The sequence below is a fragment of the Lolium perenne genome, chromosome 3 (genome assembly GCF_019359855.2).
Source record: "Lolium perenne isolate Kyuss_39 chromosome 3, Kyuss_2.0, whole genome shotgun sequence".
NCBI classification, from domain to species: Eukaryota; Viridiplantae; Streptophyta; class Magnoliopsida; order Poales; family Poaceae; genus Lolium; species Lolium perenne.
In genome coordinates, this window is record NC_067246.2 from 189761241 (window position 1) to 189786426 (window position 25186).

A 25186-nucleotide genomic window follows, 5' to 3' on the forward strand; every position below is an offset into this window, starting at 1 on the left:
CAGGACCGTCGCCGAAACCGTCAGGTGCAGCGCCGGATCGCCATCGCCGAGCGCGACGAGGAGCTGATGCGCCAGTGGAGGGCGGAGTCCCGCAGCGACATCAACAACACGGAGGCCTTCTTCGCCGACCTCAAGGCGCAGCATAGGTCCGACAGGCGCCGAGTTCAAGCTCGACAACCCGAATATGACTTGGGCCGACGATGATCCTCGCTGGGACGACGTCTGGACTGAGACAACCTTCAACAACGAGTAGACTAATCGTTTTTATCTATTTTAGTTATATTTTTAATGTTCTTTAGATATTATATTTAGACTATGTTCTATTAAAATGTGTTCCTAGCGCTGTAAAATAGCGCTTCCGCTGCGGGCGCCTCCGGTAGAGGGAATTTCGGCACAGCGCGCGACTAAACTTTTGCAGCCCGCGAGAAAGTTGGCCAACACCTCCTCCTCTCCTCCCTTCCTCCTCCTTCAGACCAACGCCATGGACCCCGACCGCCTCATCGTCTCGATCGACGAAGAGGAAGTACGCCGGCGGAGAGGAGGGGCTTACCATCGACATCTACCTGGGGGACGCACCCGAATGGCTCGTCTGGTTCGCCTGGCTCGAACCCGCCGAGGCCGAGGAAGCCCAGGAAGTTGCCGGCGTGGAGATGCTTCGGGAGCTGAGCGCCGAGGTCGACTCCCTGCGGGACGTGGACGGCGACCTCGACCGCCTGGTGGCCCGCCTCCGCGTCACCGATCCCGTTCCCGTGGCGCCCGAGCAGGCCCTCCTCGACGCGCTGCGCACGCACTGCAACTCCGCCATCGTCAGCGCGCCGCGTGACATCGACAAGGAGGCGCGCGAGATCGGGCTGCTGTGGCCAGGACCTCATGCGCGACGTCCGCGACGGCTTCGCTCCGGGGCTGGCGCCGGGGTTCGTCGGCAGGCCGGAGGCGCTGAAGCTGAGGATCGCCCACTTCCTCGCCATCTCCATCATGATCCACTTCGACGCAAAGTGCCTACAGTAATTGCTTTCATCGCTTGCGCTCGTGATCCATTTCGACTCAAGGTGCCTAGAGCAATTGCTATCATCGTCGCTAGCACATTCGGTACTAGATATATAAACAAATACAGTATAGATAGTAGATGTTGACGATATCGTGATATTGAACCTGTCCCGTGCTACTCCAACTTTTGATGCCAAGCTGTGATGGATTGCCAGATTGCTGAACCGGCATGCCATCTCTGTTTTGCTGAACCGGCATGCCATTTCTGTTTTGCCAGATTGAGAACTGAGTTCTAGATCAGTGGCAAGGCAAGCGAGTGCACAGCCATCTCACCCGGGTTCGAATTCCCATCCGCGGTAATTTCGCAGGAGGAGCGAATAAACCGGGTCATCATTCATCCGCGTCCATCCGCGGGAAGAGTCTCATCCTACCTAACAACGTATAGCCAAGGGAGGGATCATTCCCCCGTTAGTCAACGTTTTTGTTTTGTTTTGCTGAGTGCTCCCAGCCTCCCATCATGATCTTGTTTCTGTAACATAAACTTGCACCACTTGCTTAACCAACATTTTCTTACTCCTATGGCTATTTTTTTCACTGATAATAACAATCACCGCCGCCCCATTCAGCAAGCAACCGCAAACTGGGCATAAGCACATAACGAATGTAAAATAAAGCGCTTATCCGGTTTCAAATAAGCAGTGCATGATGGGGTGGTTCTGGTTCATAAGAAGGGCCAACATTGAGTTGAAATATTGGACCGATCTTGAAGCGGGGGATTTGAACCCAATACACACATACATGAGCTCATTACCACTCGCACTACTACTTGATTCCTAGTCACAGCAAGTTTCTCAAAATTGCAACAATTTAAAATTATGAATCAACTGGTGTAAATAACTATTTTGCCGGTTGAACAGTGCAGTCTTCATCAGCAGGTCTTCCATTATTTACATTTACAGTGGCAGGAGACACGTGACGAGTGCATGAGGCTGAATCCAAGTATGAGGCTAAATTGACCAGACACCTCTTGTTGGGGGTCTCACAATTGCCCGCTCTGATTCATGTGCTTCTTCACCTAAAATATCTTCCTTATGGGCGGTGGTGGGCAAAATTTGATGGGATTTCAGCACTCTTGTAACACAGGTGAGCAGCAGGCATGATCTTATGATACACCAGGTGCACAGGACGCCATTAACTTTCTGCATCACAAGAACCAAGTGTTAAAAAAGTTTCATTCCATGCGCCGCACTCTAGCGGAATGACCAAAACATAAAGTACATATATGATCCAAGTTTGCATGGTAGTCTTTCGAATGTATTCGGTGTAAGAGATGGGTTTATGTATTTATATAATGGTTTAGCAGAATTCTCCAGTCTGGTTTTTCCCGGCTCTTTTGGAAGGTACTACAGTGCAGCAGGAATGGTGATTTATTATGCTAGGTTTCTAAGAAAATGCAGAGTTCTCTCTTTTATTTCTGCCAAGTGTCATCAAGTTAGCCTAGAACTCTACAAGTACGCCAGAATTTACTTTGAGGGTGTATAAAACACTTTAATGAGAAACAGGGCATCGTTTACAAAGACAGATAACACAGTAAACACATTTCATACTCAAATTACAATGCTTACCTTTGCTTCCATCTTGCCTTGTTAAGGTTTCCCTTTACTTATAGAGTTATAGCACACAGTTTCCCAACTCAATGGTGTCATGAGTGGAAGCTTCAACCTGCTGAAGCCAAGGTACTCTTAACTGAACAACTGGCAGAAATTTTAAATAGGAGCCCGCACATCAGCACAACCGTCACCTTCTAAAGATTTCTGGGCAGCCAGTATGTCATCAGTTATGTGATCAGGCATAATTCCCCTGTTAAGCATTTCATCATGCAACTGGAATGCTTCTTGCAGCTTACTATCACGGAGGTATCCATTTATCAGCATGTTATAAATATTAACATTAGGCTGTACATCCAATCTCCTCATCTCATCCAATAACTTCTTAGCACCATCAATGTCTCCACTGCGGATAAGGCCATGGGTTAACGCCGTGAAAGTGATAGCATCGGGGATGTTACCCTTAGCCAACATCTCCGAGTAGAGCTCCAGCGCAAAGGCTACATTGCCATCTTTTGAGAAACCGTCGATTAAGGTAGTGTATGTAACTGTATCAGCAGCGATTCCGTCTTTAATCATGCTCTCGTAAAATTTGGAAGCTTCTTTCATCATTTTCAAATTCTTGTACCCAGTAATAAAACTATTGTAGACAGCAGCAGTGGGTGTTAAACCATCTTTCAGTAGAATAGCAAGAAACTGCATTGCATGAGACATTTTCCCTTCACTGCAAAACCCATTGATTAAAGCATTGTATGTAGCAATGTCAGGTTGAAGGCCCTTGCACCTCAAACTATTTAGCATTTTGAGTGCCAGATCACAACAACTGGTCCTACAGTAACCGTCAATGAAACTGGTATATGTTACTATGTCGGTGGGTATACCTTTTTCGCACATCTGCTGGTACATAGCTGATGCTGAGCCCATCATACCAGCTCTCACAAATCCATTGATGATACTATTGTATGTTATTGTGGTGGGGACAAAACCTTGGCTTACGAAGTTGTTCAACATTTCATCAACTTCAGAAATCCGGTCACCCATGCAAATGCCATTTATGAGAACATTATATGTGAACTCATTGCAAGAAACTCCATTCTGTTTCATTTCATCAACGAGGGCATAGGCTCTGCCAAAATTGTTCTTTCTGATATACCCTTTCATCAAAGTTGTGTATGTGACAGCATTAGGCACGAATCCTTGCGCGGGCATCTCTGTGTACAATTTGACTGCATCATCCATGGACCCCTTCTGACAGTAGCCCATTAACAAGCTGTGGTATGTCACAATAGATGGTTTCACTCCAGCTTCCTTCATCTTATCAAATAGGTTTAGCGCTTCACGGAGCTTGTGTCGCTGACAGAGCCAATCGATTAGACTAGTGTATGTGAAGACATCCGATAGCCCAGAAGCAAGCATCTCCTCACACAAGCTTACAGCATCCTCCCAGCGTTTCTCATGCAACAGGCCGTCGATAACCAAACGGAACTCGGACGAGCTTGGCAACAACCCCTGCCCTCTCATCTGGCGACATAGCGCATACGCCTTCTGCGCCATCCCCTCTTGATGACAGGCCTTGATTAACACCCCGTACGTCACATTAGTAGGCACTATGCCATCGGCCACAGTCTCCTCGAAAAGATCCAGCGCGGTCCCAACCTCCCGCCGCAGGCAATACCCGTGCATCAGAATCGTGGCGAGAATCACGTCCATCTTCTTCCCGGCGGCCAGCATGTCGTCCTTGACCCGCAGAGCCTCCTCCATCCTCCCCGCCTTGACGAGCGCATCGGCCACGGACCTGTACGTGAAGTCCCACGCCTCGAAGCCAGCCGCCTTCATCTCCCGGAGCAGGAGCAGCGCGCGGTCGGCGTCGCGCATCTTGCAGAGCGCCGCGATCACGTTGGCGTACACGCGCTGGTCGGGCTGGACCTCGGCGGCGGCCATTTCGTCGAACAGCCTGACGGCGTCGTCGAGCATCCCTTCCTTGGCGCAGGCCCGCATGAGGGCGTCGAACATCCACGCGTCCACGGGGTAGGCTCTCTCCCGCATCTCCGCGAAGAGCGCGAGCGCGTCCCCGGCCGACGAGCAGCGCCCGGTGGCGATGAGCAGGTCGGTGCGTGACTTGACGTCCGGGACGACGCCGCGGGCGACCATGTGGGCGTAGGCGTCGGTGGCCGCGGTGGCGTGGCCGGCGCGGGAGAGGGAGGCGAGGAGGCGGCTGAGGAGGGATACGGCTGCGGGGGAGGCGGAGTCTGGGCCGGCCGCGGCGCAGAGGACGGCGTCGACGAGGGCGTCCGCGGGGAGGCGGGAGTCGAAGGCGGCCGCCTTGAGGAGCGGGAAGGCGCGCGGGTGGGACGGGGATTCGGCGAGGAGCGAGCGAAGCGTGGAGGTGAGGCTCTCCGCGACGGCCGGAGCGGTGGCAGACTGGCGGTTTGAGAAGTGCGCGGAAAGGGGCTCGGTTGGCGCCGCGGGAGTGGGAGTGGGGGCGGCCGCGGTGGTGCAGAGGGAGCGCCATGGGAGCAGGATCGAGGACCCTCCTCGGAGGCGTGGTGGGCGGCGCATGGCGGCGGCGGGGAGGAAAGGGTTTAGGGACCAAGCGGAAGGACGAGATCCAGCTTGAGCTTGCTCGCTGAACGGGTCGTGCGTTTTTGCTCCTACACTATATTCGGGATTTCGAGGGAATGAAATCACTGCATGTCTGTTGCTGCTTCGGTCCCTTGCCCGTCCGGTGTGGCTGCTGCCATGGCCGCTGGCCGGCCGGTGCTACCTGCAGCTCCTCGCTGGTCAGTGACCCAGCCGTGTTGGTCGAGGAGCTCGGCTCATTGTCGCTGTCGCCAGTTGCCTCCGGTGGCCCTGCCGAGGTGCCCCGTGCCGATGAGGCGCTGAAGGCCCCGAGCTTGCTTCAGGTTGCTTCTTTGGACTCCGACGAGAACGACGATGATGAAGAGTTGGTTCCGCAGTCGCCGTTGGACGGCTCGGTGCACGTTGAGGAGGTGGTTGCGGAGCCCTGCGGCGGCCTCTCTGCTTCTACTGACGCTCTTGGTAACGACAATGACTGGGTGCTGGTGGGTTGTGGCGTCCACCCTTGCCGTGCGGCATCGTCTTTGCTTCGAAAGGAGGGCCTCGAGCGTAGCCTCGCCTTCAAGCGTTGGGCTGGAGGGAGATGCTTTCAGTGCCTCGAGCGTGACCACCAGGTCAGCTCATGTCGTGCGCCCTTCAGATGCATCCGATGTCGCCGTCCTGGTCATCGGGAGCGTTTTTGCCGTGCGCGGTTTCCCGCCGCTCGTTCTTGCTCTCCAGACGGTCGTTTACGTTCTCCGGACGAACGTGCTCCTTGTTCGCGGCGCCGCTCTTTGCCCGCACAGCCATGTCGTCCATCGGAGTCCCGGAGTTGGGTCGACGTCGTGTGCCACTCGTCGTCTCCTGCAACATCGCTACCAAGGCCCTCTCCAAGGTGTTGTGAGGAGTTCAGTGTCAACGCTGGTTTGGACTCCCGCTTTCAGTGCAAGCTTTCCTTGCTACGCATGGAGCTCACCCAGTTGGTTGCTACGCGCGTCAAGGAGGCTACTCGCCCCCTCCGTGAGGAGGTGGCAAGCCTCAAGTTGTTGTTGGCACATGTTGGTGATTCGTTGGAGCCGACGGAGGCATGTTCTTCAGGTGGACATGAGCTCGCCACCGTGCAGGTTTCACTTGCACTTGGCTCTGTTGAGGAGAAGTCATCTGTGGTCGAGGAAGAATATCTCTCTGTTGTTTCTCTCCTCGTGGCAGCCCCGACCGATCGGCGCAACTTTGTTGTGTCGGCTGCCTCGGAGAGCGAGGGCATAGACGAGACCTTGGCTCCGGTGTTGCAGATCACGCCAGAGCGGCATGAGTCGCTTGGTGATTCTCCTGCGGTGCTTCCAAAGGCGTTATGCTCTTTTGAGACCTTGGAGGTGGCCATGACACCCCCGCCACCATAGTTGGAGCCTTGCCATTCCCTCGCCTCTTTGGACTGTGGAGCAGTGTTGGCGCCTAGTTCTGAGGCACTTTTTACAAAAGAGCTTTGCGGCTTGCTCGCTAGTTTGGAGGCGGCTAGCCCTGGATATGGCAAGGACATTGACTGCGTCTTGGCGGGGAAGGCCTCGGAGGATATGTTCAGGAGGGTGCAGAAGTCTCTCAAGAGAGTATCTATCAGGAGCATAAGAAGGAAGAGGGCCGGTTGAGTGCGAACGTTGTGCTCTTGTGTGTCGGTTCTAGTTGGTTTAGAGGTTGCATTCTTTCGATGTTTTTCTCTTGTGGGTGTGATGCTGGTATGGGCTTAGCCCTTGTTGTAGGTTTTCGATCAGTTTTCTCCTAAAAACTGAGCAACTTCTTCTTAATTAATAGATGGGGCAAAGCTTTTGCCTCCGTTTCAAAAAAATCACTGCATGTCTGCATCCTACAAAAAGTTGCTCATACTCTTGCTAGGTATTGTTTTGAATCTAAAAATTCTTGTAATTGCTAGGTATTGTTTTTGCTCCTACACTAGACGATGTAATTGTGGTTTAATTTCTAATAAAGTTGACGTGGTGGCTTTCCCTCAAAAATACATGCTATCTAAACCAAATCTGATCAAAACTGAGTCAACTAATTTTGAACGGATGGAATAAATGAAACTCATGTGATATTATCTGCCCGGCCAGCTACATTGTTCACAGTAAGGAAAACTTTCGTCAGTTGCAATCTGAGGCTCATGCTCATATATATGACGTCGTTCAAGTACATTACTGGGCTTTGCATAATTGCACCCAATCTCGCAATGACATAGCAGTATCCCCCTCAAAGAAAATATCACATTACACTTCAAAACACTGCAACGTTGCAAAGATATGGCTGTGGGGTGAAGGCAGGAGCAGACTTCCAGGTCGAAGGTTACAATAGATCCACAGCAGAGCTTCGTTGGTGCATTGGACACATCCTCCTCTTCGCTATGCCACTCGCCACATCATCAGCGAATAGAATGTAGAGTCTTCAAACCCTATGAAATTGTATCCTGGCGTGAAAATACTTCCAACAAGCACTGTCACAACTCCAAACGAAGCAGTCGGCTTTGCAGATTGGTGACCAGCAGTACTAGGCAGAACAACATTCCACGGATATTGTACTCACAACTCAGGTGTAGCAAGAGTTTGACCAGTATCAGAAGGCAGGCCAAGGTGAATATCAACCGCCAACTGAATGGACTTCTCTATCTCTCGGCAAATAGATAGCGCAGCAAAGGAGCTACAACCGCTACGCTCAGACTATTACCCAACATAGCATACCTGCGAAATGAGGATCTCATAAGCTAAGTGAATCATTCAAGTATGCGGTTCTGATTTCTCAAATCAATGACTCCCAACTTTCATGTTCCTACATGGATTGTGATAATAAAAAAATGTAGCTTCCTGAATTCACACCAAAGGGAGAAGGTGGGAACTAAGACTTACTGTTGTCTGAGGCTTATGTGATCCGGAAAACAGAAACTCGAAGGAAAAGAATGCAAATTAGCTACCTGAAAAAAAAAACAGTAATACCACATGCTATGAAGCATAGACAACATTAGGATGTAAACATATGTGAAATTGTGAGCAAGTATTTACCTCCCGAGGGCTGAAAAAACGTAGACCCAACTCATTCAGTGAAGAAAGTTCAAGGTTCTCTTTTGGAACTGGTTTTTGGTCCTATAATTTGAAGAACATTATCAAAAAAGAAACCTTATGTGAAAATTAAGAGGTGACACCAGAGGCTAAGTGGTGCAAATGACTGAAGAATCGAAACAAAGACTGGACAACAGACTGCACAGAAGAGCCTTACTTTGGATGTAACCAGTAGAGAGCCTGTGCCCTTTACATAGCGATAATAACTCTTAGTAAAACAGCAGCACCGCTTTGATTCAGGGTACACAATATCTTGCAAACAGTCAAGGAGTCACCAACACACCACAGTCAAGCATTGATTAACAGAAAGGTATCAGCAAAATGTAACCAAATACGGAGTTCAATAAATGAAACTAGTACTCAATTATAATGACAAGTGTCTCAATCAAGGAACTAAGGATACCCATAGCATTTCCCCACCGTTCAATCAAGCTTAGTGGAACTGTATAATCATGTGAACCAGTTTCACTTGGAATGCATCCACCAGCCTTCTTAACTGCATATTAGATAGGGGCATTAAAACTATATTGGTGAAAATGCTTCAAACAACAACCTGAAAATTTTATACAAGCTGCAGGCCTGAACTTACAGTCAGAGGTGGCGGCTGAACAATCCTGGTCGACAGTATCCATAATGTGTATTTCAAGGAAGTCCCTTATTGGCTTACATACTACTTCCAGCACATCTTCATTCTGTTCATAGCTATTCTGAGTTGCAGTACTGTTCAATGTTAGGCAAGTAGGTGTCCGGAGCAGCTTGTTGTTGACTGATGGATTCTGAAAACGCATAGAATCATGTTTCGCCTGTAGACAGAGTATCGTTAAAAAGTTGCAGAATCCCTGCACTTAAGAATAACTGAACTCTTGAAGAATGCAACGCTTTATTTTCCAGGAAAGGCCTCATGTAGTTTCTCATTTCTGAAGAAACTGGAAACACAGGCTAATTTCCTATATAGTTAGCTATCACTCTTCTACGTGCTTGTTGGACAAACTCATATTTTAAGCAGCATATTCCACAGATGTTCTCACACTCATTTTGCACATTTGGGTATTCCAGAGGTGGTGAATGATAGCGGAAAATAAGATTAATGACATGTTGCTGCAAAGATATGCCAATTGACTGATTGCAATGAAACAACAGGCAAGGTACTCATGGTACTTACCAAACAGAAGTAGCGCGGTCTAGAATATGGGACACCAAACTGCAGGGGGCTTAGGATAAATTCTTGTGTGTTGAAATTGAGACTTGAAAGGACCTCTATCAACTGGTCATGTGTATCAGAGACCTGTCACAAGCAATTAATACAATTGGGTGTTAAAATACTAAAGTGAACCACTGTGATTGAAAGTAAATTAAATATAGCTTAAACCAACCTCGAATCCAACAACATTTTCCACAAACAACATTTGTGGAGGAAAGTTCATGTTCTGCATAAGGTTAAGAATCTTTATGAATGAAAATGCCCGAGCATCAGCTGAATGCTTCTGAAGTCCTGCATGATAATCCACCCCCATTATAGTTTAAAAATGAAGCAGATAAATTTAAAAGGAAGTTATTCCAGAAGAAAACCTTGCCGTGTGTATGGTTGACATGGAGGAGAAAGAAGCCATGCGTGTGCCTTGTACTTGTCTAGGTCGCTAGCAGTGAGTGTTTGAATGTTTCCCTGCAGTGACATAACAACCCATGTATACAGATAAGTTTAGTTAGTTTCTCTGCAAATTAAATGGTGTACGCCTTAACGTATGTATCTAAGGATGACAGGATGCACCATCAGCAAAACTCCAGCCAGCCTATAGTCAACTTTGTCTTCTTTTTTTTACTGTAAATCAACTTTGTCTTCTTTTTTACTGTAGAACAACTTTGTCTTATAATGTAGTCAGTTCAAATAAATACTACTGCTCACTTTGTAATCATATACAGTATATAATACTAGCGAAATTGTGCAGAGAAACGATGCATACATACTAATACTAAGTACTAAGAAGGGTAGTTGCAGTGTCAAAAATTCTGATGGCGCAGTTAAAGTTCTGAATTCTCAATGCTCCTAGAGGTACTATTAATATAGACCAATTTCCTAGCCTAAAATCTTCACCAGCACAAATCAGTAGTGCTTAACCCAACAAGAAACTTTCGGTTGTCGCCTGAGATCCATGTTTGAAGAGCGCATAGATTTTTGGGGAACAGAGCGCACCTGGCAGGGGCGGTGGCCAAAGTTGCGCTCGTAGACGTCGTTGGCGACGTCGTTGATGTCGAAGGCCTCCACCACCTCCGCTCGAACGCCCGACGACGCCAGGGAGTACCGCTGCGAGCGAAGGAGGCGGCAGCAAAAGGAAACCCTAGTCGCCGTTAGATATGCAGCGAGGTTCAGGTGCAGTACGGGAAGTAGAAGGAAGTCGGATGAGAGTACCATGCCGCCGATGCCGCTGTAGAACTCGAGGACTCTCCATGGGGCCTCCGCCTCCATTGCCTCCGATGGTCGCGGCGGCGGCGGCGGCGGCGGCTGCTGGTCCATTGCCTCCGCTGAGTTTTTTTTTTTTTTTGAACTGATTGCCTCCGCTGAGTTGCCCTACCTCTCACGGGTGTATCGTTTTCTTTTCAGTCGAGTGCCTGTCAGTCGACGAGAAGCAGATGATGAAATGTGAAATTGTTGTTTGGCAATCTGCTTTTCGAACAGCTGGTCGACTTGCTGGTGATTGTCTAAATTATTCCTGTATGTTGAAGATACATCTGGACATGGGCAGCCCGGCCCGAACGGCCCGGCCCGAAAATCCCGGGCCGGATCGGGTCGGGCTTGCACTTCGGGCCGGGTTCGGGTCTGAAATCTGAGCCCAAACGTTGGGCTGGGCCCGGTTCGGGCCTTCATTTTTGTGCATTTTAGCCTGATCGGGCCGGGCTGGGCTTTTGCTCGTTCGGGCCGGGTTCGGGCTTAATTTACAAGCCCAGCGGTCGGGTCGGGCCGGGTTTGGGCTTAATTTACAGGCCCGACGGTCGGGCCGGACCGGGCTCGGGTCTGACTTTTTACCCGTGAGCTTTTTAAAGCCCGGCCCGAACTTTGCCCAGGTGTAGTTGAAGATATGTATAAGAGCATCTCCACTCGTCCCCCCGAGGAGGCCCCCGGCGAGCGTTTTTTCCATCCGGACGGCGAAATTCGGCCCAGTCGCGCCCCCGGTTCCTCGTTTTCGTCCGGATTTGGGCCTAAATTCATCCGGCGATCCCACGCCCCCACCGGCCCCGGGAGCTCTCGGGGACTCGGACGAGTGAATAGCGGGGTCGGGCCCGCCCTGTCGGGGACTCGCCGCCCGCACCCCACCGCCACGTCGCCCCAACTCTCCCCCACCCCTCGTATCTCTCGCGCCGCCGGCACCCCCCCGCCGGCTTGGGGCCCAGATTGCGCCGCCACTCCTTCCCCACTGCCTATATTCCGCCGTGTTTGGACGACGGCCTATCTGTCGCTCTTCCGCCGCTTTGTTTTCCGGCACCTTGCTCGTCGTCGCTCGCGGCTCGGGTTGCCTCGACCACGCCCGTCAGGTGTTCGTCCATTTGCCTCGCCGGCCATGGACTCGGACGAAGAGGAGGAGCAGATGTTCGTCGAGCTTATGCAAGAAGAGATGGCAGCAGCCGCCCAAGACGCCGAGGCTCTGGTGGAGCACATATGGAGGCTCCGAGGCAACGCCAACACCGACGCCAACTAGTCTGTCTTAATTTGTTTGAAAAATTGTGAAATTTGTGTGCTTCATTTGTTTCAGCACTTGTTAAACATTGTACTGTTATCGCCGAATTTGTTTCAGCAATTTTCGTCCTCTTGTTTGCCCAACTTGTTAAATTTTATGTTGAATTTGTTTGAAATATGGCCAATGGTCGAGGTTGGGGGTTTCCTGCCGGGGGGACGGCTGGAACTTCGGCGCTCCCCACGCCAAATCTTCATCCAATCCGGACGAAAATTTCGCCGGATTTGAGCGTGGGGAGCGCCAACGAGTGGGGATGCTCTAAGTACTGATATGGATCGGATTAATCTGACTCTGGTTTGTGCTAGCTCTAATAAACGTATCATTTCTTTGATAAAAGTAACTTTGGGTAAAAAATTACAAATTCAATCCATGATAGAATTTCATGGGTAACATATACATTTGCTTGGCAAAAATTGTACATTAACAACAAAATTTTACACCAAGTAATAGATCTGAATCACACATAAACCACATATCTGAATCACACATACATGTGACACCAAATAGAAGTCCTATAACATACACAAATCACACAAAACAAGATGGGAAATGGCCCTTGCTCCTGGTTGCAGAGAATGGCATTCTTGTAGGTGCTCGGCGTCGTTCAGCAGGTCGGAGACAACCTCCTGCACCACCACCAAGGTCGTACAGCAGCAGCAACTCGGAATCAGGCAGAGATGCGTGCGGGGGGGGGGGGGGGTCGTGGAGGAGAGCTCCAGTCGGCGTGGTGGGGTGTGGGGGCGGAGAGGCCTAGGAGCGGCGGGGGGCGATCGCCATCCTTTCTCGAGCGGGTCGGGCCGGGGGCGAACAGGTCGAGCGTGGAGGCGTGGAGGGGGTGCGATTCTGGAACGTTATCTTTCTATTCTGTGTGGTGGCATCGGTTGTAAATACTCCATACTCTAGGGACAGTTTCATGTACCGATTCGGTTCTAAGTTGGAAGATGCGGGAAGTAGCTCCAGACGTGCATGTGGGCTTGTAGTGTAAATCGAACAAGGGCTTCTATAAGTCTGGATCTAAAAATTAGGTGTTTGTTTGGGCTTGTGCTTAAAAGGACCTAAAGGCAAGCTTAAACTTCAGCCCAAACAAACAGGCTTGTGCTCTAGCTCCGGCAGCAAACTTTTTAGTTTTCCTTCTTTTTTTGGCGTGAACTTTTAGTTTTCCTTTGAACTGGATTTTGTATGGCTATGTTGGCATGTTGATTTATGTATAAATCAGGGTGAAAGTCGATAGTGGGTTAGAGCAAAAAGTGTATTTGGATCCAGGGCTTAAGTAATCACTTCATTTAAAACAGTTTTGAACTTTGTCAATGGTAAATCTCACAAGCATTTAAAATCGCAATGCCAAAATATTTTATTATGAGCTACACAAAAATGTTAAAATATCATACCCACACTTTTATTATTTGTGTGTAGCTTAAAATACACATTACTTTGAATTGATAGTTTGCAGGTTTGTGGGATACAATACTAGCTTAAAATACACATTACTTTGAATTGATACATATCATCATCGTCTTCGTTGCGCTCCTCACGTTCACTTCCAGATATGTTGACTCGTCGTTGAGTGATACCGTGACTGGCATCTCCTTTTCGTGCGTTGGTTTGTACTTCGCGTGGCGAGTTGGACCTTTCGGGTTGCCACTTCATGCCGAGGGTTGTTGCGACGGCGTGGTGATCTTTCGGGTCGTGGTGCGGCCTCCTTATCGACAAACGAAGCTCCTACTATGCCAAGACCCATCAAAGTGGAACGGTACAAAGTTGCCCGTGGATCATTGGGTGCCTGTCGTTTCCTATGCGACGGTACCTCAGAGGAGGGATCCTCACGAGGGGGAGAAGAAGTAGGGGCCATAGGGCGGAGAGCACTCGGGACGGTGGTACGCGATTTACCCAGATTCGGAACACCTGCTCGAGGACAGGGCCTACTGTTGCTTGCCTCTAGGGCTCCTGGGATCCGGCTTATAAAGGCGCACGGATCTAGGGTTTTACATGGAGAGTCCTAGCCGGATTACAGGTTGCCTAATTACGGTACAATATCTTGCCGTGTACATCAAGGATCCGCCTTCCATCTACGTCGTACTGGATCCGGGTTCCTCATGGGCCTTCACGGATCCGGTCTCCTCCGAAGGTCGGTTAGGATCCGGCTTCCCGATCATGGGCTGGACTTCATCCTTCATGATCAACAGCAACTGGGCCGCCCGATAGGCCACATGCCACACCACCGTTTGTGGGCCACCCGGGCTTGCCAGATCTAGGCACTGTCGATGGTACACCCATGAAGTATACCCACAACAGTAGTCCCTAGAGTTCTCCGAGATTCACCTCTTGTTTCCGCCTTGCTAAAGCTTAACAGCTTCCGACAATCTTGGCAACATGGGGAAACTTGAAGAACTCCAACTTCATATCATTTCCTTTCCCAACTTTTAGTCGGAAAATACCTTTATCCCGCGGGACTTCATCCATCGACAGTATTGTTACAACACGTCTCCGGGTTACTCCCCTGCTTTGGACAAGAGTTTACAGCTTTTCAAACTGATACCCGGAATCTCGAAAAGTTCAAACTGTTCCGCCAATCTTGGCGCCATTTTCGCGCGATTTGAGCGCTAACTTATCCTTAGCCATTTTTACAGCTTAGGGTTTTGGACACGTGTCGATCATCCAACGGCGCGACGCTTGCGTTCCGACCACAGGATGCGGAGCATGAATCTCCTCCCCTCGGCCTATAAATATCCGCCGTTCACCCCTAATCACCTCATTTGCCCCCCTTTTCACCTCTCGCATAGCGCCGCCTCCAAGCTCCTCCTCCGCCGCACCGGAGTTCACCGGAAGTTCGCCGGAGCCGGGTCGCCGCGTGAGCTGTTCTTTGTGTTCTTAAGTTCAGTGAGCCGCCGCAGCAAAACCTCACCGCCGGCGACTCCGACCACCGCGGAATCCATTCCGGTAAGCCCTCAGAGCTTTGCTTTCTCGCCGTAGTTGGTAGGGATGAATAGGGTATCAACGTTGGATCCGGCTAAGCTTAGCTATCTTCGCATTCTGTTTTCAAATGTCTTCTTCAAATCCGCCTCCCTCCTCCGAGCCGATCATGGCAACGCCTATCTCTTCCGCCCCTCCCCCTTTCGTCCCAATTCAGCTGGATCCCACAAAGGATTCCGGCAAAAACATCGCGGGGACATCTGCCAACCCGGAAGAAACCGCGGGGGCAGAACAGATGGAGAAGAAGGCGGAGGAAGCAGCCGCCAAAAAATCCAAGGCTCACGCGAGAGACAGTGAGGCCAAGGGAAAGTGGTGGCCCTGCACCACCACGGAAACCGAGCTCCGTAACCTCGAGGCGGAAGGATTCCTGAAGCCCGGGTCCTGACGGACACTTCCGGGTTCATTGACTCTAGCTCCAGAAGCCGGAGAAATGGTGGTGACCAAGGCGCTCATCGAGCGTGGCTTCTCCTTTCCGCCTAGCGATTTCTTCTCCGAAATTCTAAAGGCGTACGGGCTGCAGCCGCACAACATCTCGCCGAACAGCATACTGGCCATCAGCAACCATGTGACGTTGTGCGAAGGCCACCTCCAGGTAACCCAGAGCTCTCCCTCTTTCAATACTTTTTCTCCGTCAAGAAGGAGAAAGTTCCGCAAACTTCGGAGCTGGCCACCTGCGGATCGATCACCTTCAAGCTCCGCCATGGCCGTGTCTATCCTCCCACCGACCGCCACGAATCCGCGCGATACTGGTCCGGAGGCTTCTTTTATCTAAAAGATGTTTCCGACCCCGCCAGCGCGAGGGTGCTGCCAGCCTTCAGAAATAGCCCCGCCAGCGAGACTCCGGCCTGGACGCAGTGTCCTCATCTTTCCGAGTCACCTCAGTTGACTCGTGCAGTTAGGCGGATTTGCAAGCTGGCGGAGGATGGCTTGTCGGGGAAGGACCTCACAATGTCCTGGTTTACAAAGCGGATCCAGCCTCTTCAGCATCGGGACCGCTTGATGTTCCAGTACACGGGGCGCGATGATCTTATGCGCGCCTCCAAGGACAACCTTTGCGCCGACGCCATCGACAAACGGATCCGGCTCCTGATCAAGATTCCGCGTGATCTTCGGATTCACGTGTGCAACAAGGACATCCACATCAACGGATCCGGGATCGCGGTACATTTCTTGCTTTAAAGCCAACTCCTTTGCCATTCTCTGCAAAATCATCTAAGTGTTTGCACGCTCAGCTGGAGGACCTAGAGGAAAAGGATCTCGGAACTCTAATCCAGATCCCTCACTCTGGCACCAACGACACCGAGGATGCTTCCAATGCGGAAATTCTTGAAACATCAGGCCCCGCCAAGCGGAAAAGAGCTTCTCCTTCCGGCCCCGCCTCAAAACGCGCCCGCGAAACACCAAGTGTCGCGGCTACCCGGAAGGCGGAAAAGGAAAAGCAGTGCCTCAAGCAGATCGACACCAGCAAGCAGCTGCAGCCAAATATTGATCAATTTTTCATGACGTCTTCGTGGGTACTTGATTTCCGTCTAAAATTCCTTTGCTAGCATTTAACCAGGTTTTTGCTAAGTGTTAGACCTTTACTTGTATGCAGCAAAACTTCCTCTAAGAACCCCAAGAAAAAGGCTAAGCCATCTCCGGCTTATGTGCATGTTACACTGGAAGTGGAGGTTCCGCCCAAGGCCTCTTCCTCCGCCAAGCCGGATCCCAAGGATGTTATCAACCTTGATGATGTCCCGGAAGAACCAACTCCTGAATCCGGCAAAGGCGATTCCGGCAAGGGCGCGTCCTCGCCTGCACCTCCGCCCGAACAACCCACTGTTTCCTCGGCTGAAGCTCCGACTGATGATGTCGAAAATAAATTACTCCTAAGTCGTGCCACTGGCACGCCCCAGACGCAACCTCATCTTTTTCCAATCCTACATAAAACCCCCCTCTCACAGCGCCACGCGGAGATCTCCGCCATGATGGACAAAGTGTGGGGATCCGCGGACATGGAACGACAAGAGCTGAACGACCTCGAAGGCGAGCTCAAAATCTTTTTTGCCAAGCACAAGAACGTGCGCCAGGTAACACCAGCCCCCAAGCATTGGTTTGTGCATTTTCCGAGTAACATGTATGAGCCAATGCTTTAACTGTGTACCTTCGCGGAAACTCAAAATTTTCCTACACTAAGGATTTTTAGTTTCGCGTCCAGCCCCCAGAATTTCGAATTTCTGACTAACTCTTACCCACTTCTCAGAATACGCGGAAGTTGCATGAAGATATGCGCATCCACGTGCTGGAGCAGAAGACAGAAATCGAGATGATGCAGAAGAGGGACGAGGAAAACCAGAAGTCCATTGCGACCCTGGAGACCCGCCTCAAGAATTATGAAAGTAATGACTCTGGCTTAGCCCCCAGGTTCTGCAATGCAACTATTTGCTTGAGCTGACTTTATTCTTCTATTTTTCGCCTTTCGGATCAACTTGAAAAAAGACCTTCCATCGACGAGCTTTCCACTGAGCTTGAAGTGCTCAAAGCCGAGCATGACTCACTCCAGGAGTTCCTCAAGGAATCCATCGAGAAAGCGACAAGGGAGAAAAAGGAACGAGAGAAAAAGCATGCTCAGGCTATCGCGGAGCTGAACGACAGGCTGAAAAAGAGCAACACGCGGATAAAGACGCTGGTCGCCAAAGCGAAGACTTCCGAGACGGAGGCGGAAAATATTGACAAGATGATCTTCCGTAAGGACTTATTGCTGTTTTCCGGCTTGTTCATATTAATTATGCCTTTACCGCGAAGGAAATTAACCGTTTTGTTTCACAGCGACTCTCGGATTCGAATGGAACCAAGAGACTCTTGGAGATATGCCCAAGAGGCAATAAAAATTAGTTATTTTTATATCTTAGTGTTCATGATAAATGTTTACATCCCATGCTATAATTGTATTAACCGAAACATTGATACATGTGTGTTATGTAAACAACAAGGAGTCCCTAGTAAGCCTCTTGTATAACTAGCTTCTTGATTAATAGATGATCATGGTTTGTGATCATGAACATTGGATGTTGTTAATAACAAGGTTATGTCATTGGGTGAATGATATAATGGGCATACACCCAAATAAGCGTAGCATGAGATCAAGTCATTAACTTCAACTTGCTATAAGCTTTCGATACATAGTTGCCTAAGTCCTTCGACAATGAGATCATGTAAATCACTTACTCCGGAAGGGTACTTCGATTACCTCAAACGCCGTTGCGTAAATGGGTGGTTATATAGATGGGATTAAGTATTTGGAAAGTGTGAGTTGAGGCATATGGATCAATAGTGGGATTTGTTCATCCTGATGGCGGATAGATATACTCTGGGCCCTCTCGGTGGAATGTCATATGATTAGCTTGCAAGCATATGATTGGATCATAAGAGATGACATACCATGGTACGAGTAAAGAGTACTTGTCGGTAACGAGGTTGAACAAGGTATGGAGATACCGATGATCGAACCTCGGACAAGTAAAATATCGCGAGACAAAGGGAATCGGCATCGTATGTAAATGGTTCAATCGATCACTAAGTCATCGTTGAATATGTGGGAGCCATTATGGATCTCTAGATCCTGCTATTGGTTATTGCTCGGAGAGGAGTCTCGACCATGTCTGCATAGTTCGCGAACTGTAGGTGACGCGCTTAAGGTTCGATGTCGCATAAGTAGATTTGGAATATGGTATGGAGACGAAGATTGTTCGGAGTCTCGGATGAGATCCAGGACATCACGAGGAGGTCCGGAATATTCCGGAGAATAAGATTCATATAAGGGAAGTTGATTTCTAGGTTTCGGAAAAGTTCAGGATTTTTCTGGTGGATGGCCGAGAAGGTTCTAGAAGGTTCCGGGGGTCCCACCAGTGGGCCCACGACCCTAGGAGGCCTATAATGGGCCGAGGGGATGCTCCCTAGCCTAATGGGCCAGGGGCACATGCCCCCCAAGGCCCAGCCGACCAAACCCCTAGGGTTTCCCCAAAACCCTAGGGGGGATCAACTTGGGGGGAAGAATTCCCTCTTCCCCCCACTTGGCCGCTGCCCCCCTAATCCTAGATGGGAAAGGGGGCCACCCCACCGACCTGGCCCCCTATATAAAGAGGGGGGGTGGCCGGCCACTTGTCCCTTCACCACAACCCTGGTCGCCCCCTCTCTTCCTCTACCATATGTTGTTCCGGCTTGGCGAAGCGCTGCAGCTTTTCTTCCTCCACCACCACCACCACGCCGTCGTGCTGCTGGAACTTGAAGGAGATCTACCGCACCTCCGCTGCCCGCTGGAACGGGGAGAGGAAGGGCTTCATCGACACCGTACGCGCGACTGAGTACGGAAGTGTTGCCGGATTGCAGCACTGGGACGATCATCTACATCAACAACGAGATTAATCTCGTAGGTTTTGGAATCTTCGAGGGTTAGTCTCATCTCCATCTCATTGCTCCGATCTTGTAGATTAGATCTTGGGTGTTCCATAGATTATATCTTGGATTTATTCGTCTTGCGGTAGGAAATTTTTTGTTTTCTATGCTACGAACCCCTTCAGTGGTATCAGAGCCATGTCTATGCATAGATCTGTTGCACGAGTAGAACACAATGGTTGTGTGGGCGTTGATGCTTTTGTTGCTTTAGTTTGTGTACTTTGCATCTTGTGGGATGGTGGGATGAAGCGGGCCGGGCTAACTTTACATGACCGCGTCTCATGAGACTTGCTCCACGCTTGACATGCAACTTGTATTGCATAAGTGGCTTTGCGGGTGTCTGTCTCTCCCACCATAGTGAAGATTCCAATTTGCACTTTCTATTGTCAACACTAGTATCACCGTTGTGGTTCATGTTCGTAGGTAGATTGGATCTTACTCGAAAACCCTAAACCACGTAAAATATGCAAACCAAATTAGAGGCGTCTAACTTGTTTTTGCAGGGTTTGGTGATGTGATATGGCCATGTGATGATGATTATATTTGATGTATGAGATGTTCATTATTGTAACATGGCAACCGGCAGGAGCCTAATGGTTGTCTTTATTTTTTGTTAAAGACTTGCGTGTCTATTCATCATGTAATAGCTTTATTTCAAGTAGTTGTTATAGTAGCTATAAGTGATGGACAACCATGAAGCGGCGCCACTGACCTTGACGCGATGCTGGTGATGATGGAGATCATGTCCGTGCTTTGGAGATGGAGATCAAAAGCACAAGAAGAAAGGCCATATCATATCACACATTATGAATTGCATGTGATGTTAATCCTTTATGCATCTTATCTTGCTTACATCGCGACGGTAGCATTATAAGATGATCCCTCACATTAATATCAAGATAATAAAGTGTTCTCCCCTCGTATGCACCGTTGCTACAGTTCATCGTTTCAAAGTATCTCGTGATGATCGGATGTGATAGACTCTACGTTCACATACAACGGGTGTAAGCCATGTTGCACACGCGGAAATACTTGGGTTTGCTTGAAGAGCCTAGCATGTACAGACATGGCCTCGGAACAACGGAAACCGAAAGGTTGAACACGAGTCATATGGATGATATGATCAACATGTTGATGTTCACCATTGAAGCTACATCATCTCACGTGATGATCGGTTTTGGTGTAGTGGATGTGGATCGTGTACCACTTAACAACTATGAGGGATGTTGTATTAAGTGGGAGTTCATTAGTAATTAGATTAAAACATGAACTTATTATCATGAACATAGTCTGAATAGTATTTTGAATTAAATTTGTAGAATTGGCATCCGTTTTCTACCATGCTCTAGTCTTGTAATTGAGATAGAAATACTGTTAAGTCTGACAAGTAACTTTACGGACTGGTACCGTATTGTTAAAGAATCAAGAAATGATTAAGTCCAATTGCAAACTTTTAGTAAACCTCACATTGTTGATTCAAAGAATAATGGTTTCAATTAGTACCTAGAATCATCTTGTCTCCATGGAACTTGAATTTCAAATCTGTTTGAAAAGTAAGGAGCTGAAAATTTAGTTTTCAGAAATAAGCAAGGTATGAGATATATGTGATATCTAAGACCTTATTGCAAGGTGATAGAATATAATTTGGTGAGACTACATAAACTCATAAGTTTTATGGGAATGTACGAAGGTTGAAGACGCCAGGCGTCCCAATCCTCCAACTATTGGGGCACTAACGATTTTCGCATATCCATGAAATGATCGTCCTTAGTATGCACCGTTGCTAAATTAAACTCGTCGTTTTGAAGCATCTCGTGATGATCGGGTGTTATAGATTCTACGTGTGCATACAACGGGTGCAAGCCAGATTTGCACATGCGAATACTGAGGTTAAACTTTACGAGCCTAGCATGTACATGGTCTCGGAAAGTCGTCATGATATGATGGATAAAATTACGAGTGAAATTGTTCATCATATTACAAAGTTACTAATAGTGAAATCTGGAACACTTGTCATATGATGATCAACTTCAAAATAAGAACCTCAAGGTTATTGGTATTTGACCAACAAACCTAGAAGTTATTGAAGGTGAAGTGTTTTCTGAGAATGAGGAAAGCTAAAAGAGAAACTACAAAAGATATTTTGGCAGAAAGAAAAAGACTAGAAAGTCTAGCTCAGGTGTATATAGATGATATACATGTTATGGATGTATTCCTTGTTTGGTCACATAATAAAATTCTCGGGTATTTGTACCAGATTGGTTGGTATGAGATGTCATACAATACAACGCAATACAATAATACGATGGCCTAAGTGACTGATCAGGAATATGGTGATAATGCACGTCTGGAACATAATAAAGTGTTATTATGTTTGTCGTTGGCATTCTACCTAGCCCTTAGAATTTATAATAAAGAACTTAATAAATTGTTATTTTGCTCTGGTCAAATGAAAACAATGAGTTGTTCAAAGGGATTTCTATTTTCGTGCCCTCGGGTCCTTAGTTGTGCTCAGTTTTCCCCAGCTCCTTAGTTTTTCCTCAGTTTTCCCCAAGACCTTGTCTGAAACCCGCAGAAGGAGCTCGGACGGAAGGAATCCGTTAAGTTGGCCGTTCCGTGCCGACGAGTGGGGTCGTGTCGTTTGTGGGGCCGCATCGTGTGGGGCTGGTAGGAAAGAACCGCGTGGGACAGGACGAGACCATGTTTGTGTGGCCGTAGCTTGTGGGGCCGTAGCGTGTGGAGCCGTAGCGTGTGGAGCCGTGTGGGTCCGGGACGTGGGCACGAGTGGTTTCTGTCTCTTTCGCCCAGATTAGCAGTTTTCAATGTACCTTTTTCCTCTCTCTCGCTCGATCTCATTCATATTTGATAGCCCAAATTGGTAGCAAATCTAGAGCAGCTTCTCCTTCTGTTTTTTAACGACATTCATTTCTTTATGCCTTCGTTTTTACCCAATCAGGTAGGAAATCTAGGGCACAAATCCAGAAAAAATATAGGATAAGCTGCATACAGCAGCACACATAGTACCGATAGAACCCTACAACATAAGCTACATTTTACATGAATTTAAGCTGCTCTACAGATAGAGCAGTCACATACAGAAAGTGCAATAGGCATGTTCAACGCCTCCAGGTTGCGCCTGTGACTCGCCTGGAGGTTGCGCAGGTGAATCCCAAGTGCTTTGTGTTTGGCCATGAACGCATGCACGTTCACCGTCGTTCCAACTCTAGTGCCGCATCTGCCAATGGATCCAGCATGGTTCACCAGGCAGTTGAAGTCAGTGGCGCGGAGCTTCCTGTTGCAGAAGGGGCACTTGTAAATGCCTCGAGCAAAGGGGCCATCGTAATGGCCGGACTGCAGCCTCCTGAGGACGTGATGAGTCTTGGTGTGGAAGGACTCGTCGTCGCTGTCGACGTCGCTGCTCTGCACCTGTCACGTAGCACCAAAGATCGTGCAAAAAACATAGAGTCAATTGCAACGATGATGGAACAGAGAGTGAACAAAGATCATGCATCATAATATGGGCTAAAAAAAAGAGGTAGCCTCAGTTACATTGGACACACTTATATCCAGGATTTGAGTGAGTAAACCAAAGATCATGCACAACAAATTTGAACACACCAATTGTTTACTGACCAAACCCTGAATCAATTTGTTCCCAAATATTCATCATCATCGGCACAAATCTTAAACAAAAGCAAATCACAAGCACTAATAACGCAAGATCTAACACAAAATGATTGAACTAGGAACAGACGCACCCTAATAACGCTAGATCTAACACAAATGGATTGAACTAGGAACAGAGGAACCCTAATAACGCTAGATCTAACACAAAAGGACTGAAATGGGATAAGAACAAGGGAGCAAAGGGTTACCTCCGGCTCGTCGTCGACGATGCTGGTGTCGTAGGGGTTCTCCGGCGCGACGTACGACACTGGTTTGTACGGGTCCCAAGCGACGGGGGCCTGGACGGTGGCGGCGGCCGATGCGCCGGCGGCTGATGCGCCGGCTGCTACGTTGGAAGCAGCGACAGGGGCCTGGACGGGGGCAGCGGCCGATGCGCTGGCGGCTGATGCGCCGGCTGCTACGTTGGAAGCAGCGACATGGGCCTGGACGCGGGAAGCGGCCGATGCGCCGGCGGCTGATGCGCCGACAATGGGCATCTCATTCTTCTCCATCGCCGGCGGTTTTCTTCGGGGTTTTTTCTTCGGTTGTGGAGAAGATGATGGGACAGGAGAGGCGGTTGCAGTGAGAACGTGCGTCGAGGGAGAGGAAAAGGGCTCTATAAAGACGAAGGTGGCATGTACCGCAACACGCGTTCGCTATGCACGGCTGCAGCGTGCACCACGACACGAGTCTAACCCTGGGACGTTTGGTGTACTTAGTTATAACCTCGGGCCTTATACAGAAATTTTATCTGTACTCAGTTTTCCCCTCGAGTACTTAGACTGGCAAGTGCAATATACTCAGTTTTACCCTCAAATAGCTAGTCGACAGAGAGTCAACAAATGAGATTAACATATCTAATTGAGGCATTTCATGCGCAAAAAAATTCAAAAAAATAAAAACATAGTGGCACCTACTCATGGAGTCTTCCTACGCAACCTGCCACCAAGAAAACCTTAACAAACATATATAAATCAAGTTTTACCACAAATTGCCACTTCTCAGAATCACTAGTGTAGCTATGAAGATGCATGGTTTTCCACTCAAACCCCTTTGCAAAACATCTTCCCCAAAAACATAGTTTTTCTAAATGATGCCATAATTGTCACACTCATGTATATTTGAATTGCAAATAATGTGATGTAGCCCAATATGAATTATATTGTACAAAACACACATTTTTCATTTTGTAATTCTTTTTGTTTGAATCCCTTAGTCTATTTACTATTTATGTGCCCTTGGATTGTTAGTACTACTCAGTTTTACCCTCAAGTTCTGTCACAAATGCTCTTAGAAGCCCAAACTTATCCTGATTGGTTGAGTCGTTGTCACACGGATTGACTCCACGAACCATTGATCAACTGATCTAGTGGGCAGTATACCCCTCCCCGTCTCTTCGTGGCCACCCCTCTCTCTCTCTTCGTGGCCACCCCTCTCTCTCTCTGTCGGTGGATGCATTATTGTCATCCCTCTAACAATTATCAACTATCTTTCGCTTTCCTTTTTCTTTTAGGGGATATAGTTTTGGCATATAGTTTTAGTAATTTGAAACGGCCCAAAAGTGGTATAATTTTGGTATAAACATGAGGCATACATATTTGCGGATTTCGGTGAATGCATTATTGTCACCCCCTAACAATTATCAACTATCTTTCGCTTTCCTTTTTCTTTTAGGGGATATAGTTTTGGCATATAGTTTCGGTAATTTGAAACGGCCCAAAAGTGGTATAATTTCGGTATAAACATGAGGCATACATATTTGCGGATTTCGGTGAATGCATTATTTTCACCCCTCTAACAATTATCAACTATCTTTCGCTTTCCTTTTCCTTTTAGGGGATATAGTTTTGGCATATAGTTTCGGTAATTTGAAACGGCCCAAAAGTGGTATAATTTCGGTATAAACATGAGGCATACATATTTGCATATTTCGGTGAATGCATTATTGTCACCCCTCTAACAATTATCAACTATCTTTCGCTTTCATTTTCTTTTAGGGGATATAGTTTTGGCATATAGTTTCGGTAATTTGAAACGGCACACACTAATATAGTTCGGTGAGCAATGATAAGAATCCCTTGTATAAACATGAGGCATACATAAAGCATTCCAATATAGTTGGTAATTTTGGTGAATGCAC

General features: G+C 48.3%; 2 protein-coding genes across 2 annotated transcripts; both read right to left on the reverse strand.

The window, feature by feature from the left end:
* Positions 1-1652: 1652 nt before the first annotated feature.
* LOC127342905 (uncharacterized) lies at positions 1653-5266 on the reverse strand. The gene is made up of 2 exons (XM_051368929.2): positions 2613-5266; positions 1653-2186 (listed from the first exon to the last, which is right to left on the reverse strand). The coding sequence occupies exon 1, from the start codon at positions 5151-5153 to the stop codon at positions 2754-2756; it is 2400 nt and encodes a 799-aa protein (XP_051224889.1). The 5' UTR covers positions 5154-5266; the 3' UTR covers positions 1653-2186; positions 2613-2753.
* Positions 5267-7211: 1945 nt separating this feature from the next.
* LOC127342907 (tRNA (cytosine(38)-C(5))-methyltransferase 2) lies at positions 7212-10824 on the reverse strand. The gene is made up of 11 exons (XM_051368930.2): positions 10656-10824; positions 10440-10550; positions 9818-9911; positions 9622-9740; positions 9411-9533; positions 8838-9051; positions 8652-8744; positions 8406-8500; positions 8192-8272; positions 8039-8103; positions 7212-7873 (listed from the first exon to the last, which is right to left on the reverse strand). Exons 1-11 carry the CDS (start codon positions 10758-10760, stop codon positions 7798-7800), a joined length of 1176 nt encoding a protein of 391 aa, XP_051224890.1. The 5' UTR covers positions 10761-10824; the 3' UTR covers positions 7212-7797.
* Positions 10825-25186: the final 14362 nt, after the last annotated feature.

Coding starts and splice junctions, on each gene's coding strand:
- LOC127342905 (XM_051368929.2), bottom strand. CDS start 5,153: ATGCGCCGCCCACCACGCCTCCGAGGAGGGTCCTCGATCCTGCTCCCA.
- LOC127342907 (XM_051368930.2), bottom strand. CDS start 10,760: ATGGACCAGCAGCCGCCGCCGCCGCCGCCGCCGCGACCATCGGAGGCA. Junction 9,534..9,621: donor AAAATGTTGTTGGATTCGAG/GTTGGTTTAAGC, acceptor TGCTTGTGACAG/GTCTCTGATACACATGACCA. Junction 8,273..8,405: donor CTCTACTGGTTACATCCAAA/GTAAGGCTCTTC, acceptor TTCAAATTATAG/GACCAAAAACCAGTTCCAAA.